This window comes from Engraulis encrasicolus, chromosome 18, assembly GCF_034702125.1.
Source record: "Engraulis encrasicolus isolate BLACKSEA-1 chromosome 18, IST_EnEncr_1.0, whole genome shotgun sequence".
Lineage (NCBI taxonomy): Eukaryota > Metazoa > Chordata > Actinopteri > Clupeiformes > Engraulidae > Engraulis > Engraulis encrasicolus.
Window position 1 is genome coordinate 42191151 of NC_085874.1, and position 5000 is coordinate 42196150.

The window sequence follows — 5000 nt, forward strand, 5'->3', positions numbered from 1 at the left end:
CCTCGCGCTCCTGTATCGATAGCTTCTCTCGCCTCCGGCGGCTGCTTTGATATGTTAATGCCGCGCGGGTCCAAATTCAGTGGAGATCATATTAATGTTGTTCTCACTGACTGCAGCTTTGGCTTCATTGAATATTCAGATAACCTTTTTCACAAGAAATCACTCAAGAAACGGGGATACTACTTAGAAAAGTCGTCTGTGTTTTAATCATTAGTATCCCTCTTAGCTTTCAGGAATTTGATCAAGCTTACCCCCGCCTAGTAGCCAAGCTCGTGCAGTCAGTGTCGCGCGGGCGCGCGCAGTGTTTTTTGGTGAGTGGTGCGTGCTGCCTGAAAGAGACAGGCGGCGCGCGTTGTAAACACAGTAATTGTTGAAATAGAAACGGAATGACATTTGGCCTATGTCTTTTTTCTTTAATTTTCATGGCAAACCCGTAAAAAGCATTTGATTCGCTTTGTGATCGCTCGCGCGCTGCCTCAGGCTACTCTCCGTGCTTAAATACAGCTATCGCCTCTGGGCCCGACGCTCGCGACCAGACTACCGGCAATAGCTCTTTTTCAATTGCCCTTGGCAACTTAAAATACAAACTACTTTGAATCAAAACATTTTGGGGGGAATTAATATGATGTTGAACTTGCTTGCTCTTGGAGATCTTGGGTTTGTCAGACCGTTTTAAGGTGACTGACGTTACACAGAGCATGAAAATACCCACATGTAGGAACATCAGGTTACACACACACACACACACACACACACACACACACACACACACACACACACACACACACACACACACACACACACACACACACACACACACACACACACACACACACACACACACACACAGCAATAAAGTGACTTCTGTAGACCTCTGTAGAGCATGCATGCATTTTAATCAAGCTTGTGGCATGTAATCAAATTCTAATATTTTTGTGGGTGGCATTACGGGCTAGGCTATTTTGGACAGTTTACTTTAAAGACACAGCATGTTATGCTGAGTAGCACATGATGTAGTTCTCAACACTTAGAGATTCGATTTAACATCTTCTAGAGTGTATTTGGTCCCAGAGAACTCTCAAGTGTTGAATTAAAACAGCATATGAAGAGCTCCTTTCCAAAATGAGATGTATCCATTTTATAGAATGTTTGGGAATTTACATTTTTGTATTTAGCATTCCATTGAAATGCATTGCAAAATGCATTTTTATAGAAGTTTTCAAGTTTGTTCTCAAAACATTTGAATGGCAAGAATTCACACAGGTGATAAGACCTCCTAACAGTCCATTCCAATATTAAAATGCAAAAAGTCAAAAATGGTGGATATAGCATTTTGAAGCGTTTTCTTCATATTTTTGTTTACTCTGTATGGACAGTGGGCTAACATCTGGTGATGCAGGTGGCAATGCCTCAAATCAACCAATAAATCAATCAAATTATTTATATAGCTCATTATCATACATAACTGCCAGTCAATGTGCTAAAGAGTAAAGGAAGAGGAAGAAGAAAGAAAAATGTTTTTGATTAAAAAAAATAATAATAAGAAAAAAAAAATAATAATAATGAAGAAAACCTACTAACACTCTAGGGGCCTTCGCCAGCTTCGCTGCTTGGCCCCTAAAAAAAACAAGATACTGTTGGGGCTGTTCTAATATGGACAAGAAGCCGGTTCCATCCTTTGCAGCATAATGACTAAATGCCATGTCACCCTGTCTGGATTTGACCCTGTAAGCACAACAAATCAGCACTGCACCTGACCATGTCAGGGCCTATAGATTCTGTAGTGTAGAAGATAACAATGTTGGGACCCAAAACAATTCTGAAATGCTGTCAGACGGTCTGTCTATGGTCTAAATTGCTCAGAGTCTGTACATGGCTCCTGAAATACCCTTTAGGTGCACCCGCTGTATAGTCAAGTAGGCTAGACGTTAGTGCAACACGTAGAGAAACCATCTGCTGGAGTTAGTTAAATAGTCTTTAAGTGATGAACTAGTACTGCATAATTTACTAAAAATGATGTGTGTGTGTGTGTGTGTGTATCAACATTGTTCATCTCTCAAATTCATTTTCGACTTATTTTCTAAAGAGCATTGGGATAATGAATGGCACTAGGACAATATTCAACTATGCTATCTGTATGTTAACCATGTGATGTTAGTAGCCTACTGTGTGTGTGCTCGTGGGTGTAGGCCTAGGCCAGGGTTGGAACTTAATTTTTTCCTCCACCAGTAACGGTGGCAGGTAGATTTCAAAATCTACCAGTCACTCACTGTTTTAACCAGTCAAAGTGACTGGTGGGTTGAAAAATATACCAGTCACCACTGAAATTTACCTGTCATTGACAGGTGGACGGGTGCTTATTTCCATCCCTGGTGTAGGCTAACGTGTGTGTTGTGTGTGTTTTGTAACGGCAGGTGGCACGTGCGTAGTCAACCCCACGGACCTGTTCTGCTCGGTGCCGGGAAGACTGTCCTTGCTGAGCTCCACGTCCAAGTACAAGGTCACGATAGCCGAGGTCAAGAGACGGCTGTCACCGCCCGAGTGCCTCAACGCCTCTCTACTGGGCGGCATCCTGAGAAGGTAAAGTGAAAACCTCTCACTTATGAGAGAGTTATGAGAGTTACGAGATGAAAGACTTTTTTTTTTAATGTATTTTTGGGCTTAAGGCTAATGCGTGTATTTAGATTGGGCAGTAGCCTATGATAGAGCGACAGGTAAGTAGCTGGAGGATCGGGAAATGACCTCAGGCCGGACTCGAAAGTTGGTTTCCAGCTCAATGCTATAGCTCATTAGCCCCCAAGCCCCCAATATGCAAGACTAGGAGGAGAGATTCTCTGCCATGTAGGCTATCCAAAGATACATCCAACGTATTCCAAAATACATGGACAACATTGTAAAAAATTGGGAATTAAATATTTTAGGACAGGTCATCTTAAAGTCGTAAGAGAGGGGGACAGGTTTCAGGTCACAAATGCGTTTCGACGATAAATGGAGGCAGTGGATCACTGTGGCAGTTAGACTTGCAACAACTGCCATTTTTTAAAAATATTGAATTTGAGTTCCAGAACAATGATGTCATAATAGGCGCTCCCCCGCAAGCTCTGCATTCTCACCTGCCTATCCACATGATTCAGCTCTCCACACCTTCTGAGAGAGCAGCGTGGGTGGTGGATCTAGATGAATTCTAAAAGGTGCCAGATAAGACCGTGAACTAGGTATGAATCTGAAGTGATCTGTCAGCTAGCTAAAATGGCTCATTTCTTTTCATGACTCCCAAGATCTCACAAGCTTCTCTTTATTTTGTGAGAACATGTGTTGGAGTGATTTTAGAAGAATATGCAGACCCCCTTTATTTGTAATGCACTTTAACACAACAAAAGCAGCTGACCAAAGTGCTAACAGGAAGGCCAAAGTTTAAAAAAAAAGACTTGAAAAAACACAGAGAAAAGACTTGGAGACACCCATAAAACACACAAAAACAAAAATACAGGCATTAGTGGATATGGTGTAGCTTGAAAATACACTGAAGTACTGGAAGAGTATGCAGACCGCCTTTTCAGTTTATTTCCAGTATACACAATTCCATCCTCACCTGCATGAGTTTACACAACTATGTAGAGTTTCTGCTCTATTCGACAGTTGATCCACTAGGCTATTGGAGTTACAAGTGTGACACCCTAACCACCCTAACCGTTTATTTTCAGTACAGTATACAGAATTCCATCCTCACCTGCATGAGTTCACACAACTATGTAGAGTTTCTGCTCTATTCGACCATTGATGATTATGTTTTTTTCAAACAGTTGGTCCACTAGGCTATTGGAGTTACAAGTGTGACACCCTAACCACCCTAACCGTTTATTTCCAGTATACAGAATTCCATCCTCACCTGCACGAGTTCACACAACTCTGTCCAATTCAATTCAACTCTTTTATTATGGGATAGCCCTTTGAGATGTTCCATCTCCCTATGTAGAGTTTCTGTTCTATTCCACTATTGGAGATTTTGTTTTTTCAAACAGTTGGTCCACTAGGGTATTGCAGTAAACTCAGAGAGGTCTGGCAGACATCTTGTAGATAGGAATGTCTAATGCCGGGGCTACAGTGGATGCATTAGGCCCAGGGGGAAAAGCAGACAGGTGCGCGTAGGTGCGTTGCACCGGTATAACATTTACAGATGGTACGCAGTACCGGTAAGAGGAGTAATGCTGTCCGAAAAAAAACACTTTTGAAATAAGTAAGGTCTGTTATAAGTAGAAAACACATACAATCACACTATGCCATTTAAGACAGATGTCCTCCTATGAAGAGACACGCGAAATAATCATGCAGCGATATAGACCTCTGGTGCAAATGCTCATTTTGGTTGTTTATTGTTTGTTTATGGGTGGGGCGGTAGCCCTGGTAAGAAATGAAAAGCACTTTCACCCTTGATTAGGCCCTATGCGTTTTTACATGCGTGTTGCATTACATTGCATATTTTATTTGGAGTAAGACCTGATGAAAGTGTGGCTGGTCCATTCAGACCTGAACGTGAAATGCAGTGTAGCATTGCAAGGCAGCATGGGCGAACTCACTCGCACTTGAAAGATCAGGAGTGTGAAGAGGTGATGGATACATACTTCACTGACACACAGTTAAAAAAAACTGTGGAGCAATGTAATAAATAATAATAATAATAATAATAATAATAATAATAATAATAATAATAATAATAATAATAATAATGATGATAATAATAATAACAATAATAATAATAATAATAATAATAATAATAATAATAATAATATTAATAATAATAACAATAATAATAAAATGTATGGTAACACTATTAAAGGGATACATCTATTAGCACTAATACATACAATGTGAATGCCTGCATAACCTTGTAAGGCATGTACTAAGCAAATGCTAAGACCTACTAGGTCCTTACTAAGGTTAAATTGGTAATAAATCCCTTATTGTGCATGAACAAGACATTTGCGAATACATGCCTAACA

General features: G+C 40.5%; 1 protein-coding gene across 1 annotated transcript in view; it reads left to right on the plus strand.

Annotated features, from left to right (window-relative positions):
• The window catches only part of tfap2d (transcription factor AP-2 delta (activating enhancer binding protein 2 delta)), a 25084-nt gene that overhangs the window by 5040 nt on the left and 15044 nt on the right, over positions 1–5000 (plus strand). The window contains exon 4 of the mRNA XM_063222525.1: positions 2415–2580. Within this exon, the coding sequence (XP_063078595.1) occupies positions 2415–2580 (166 nt within the window). The remainder of the gene's footprint in view (positions 1–2414; positions 2581–5000) is intronic.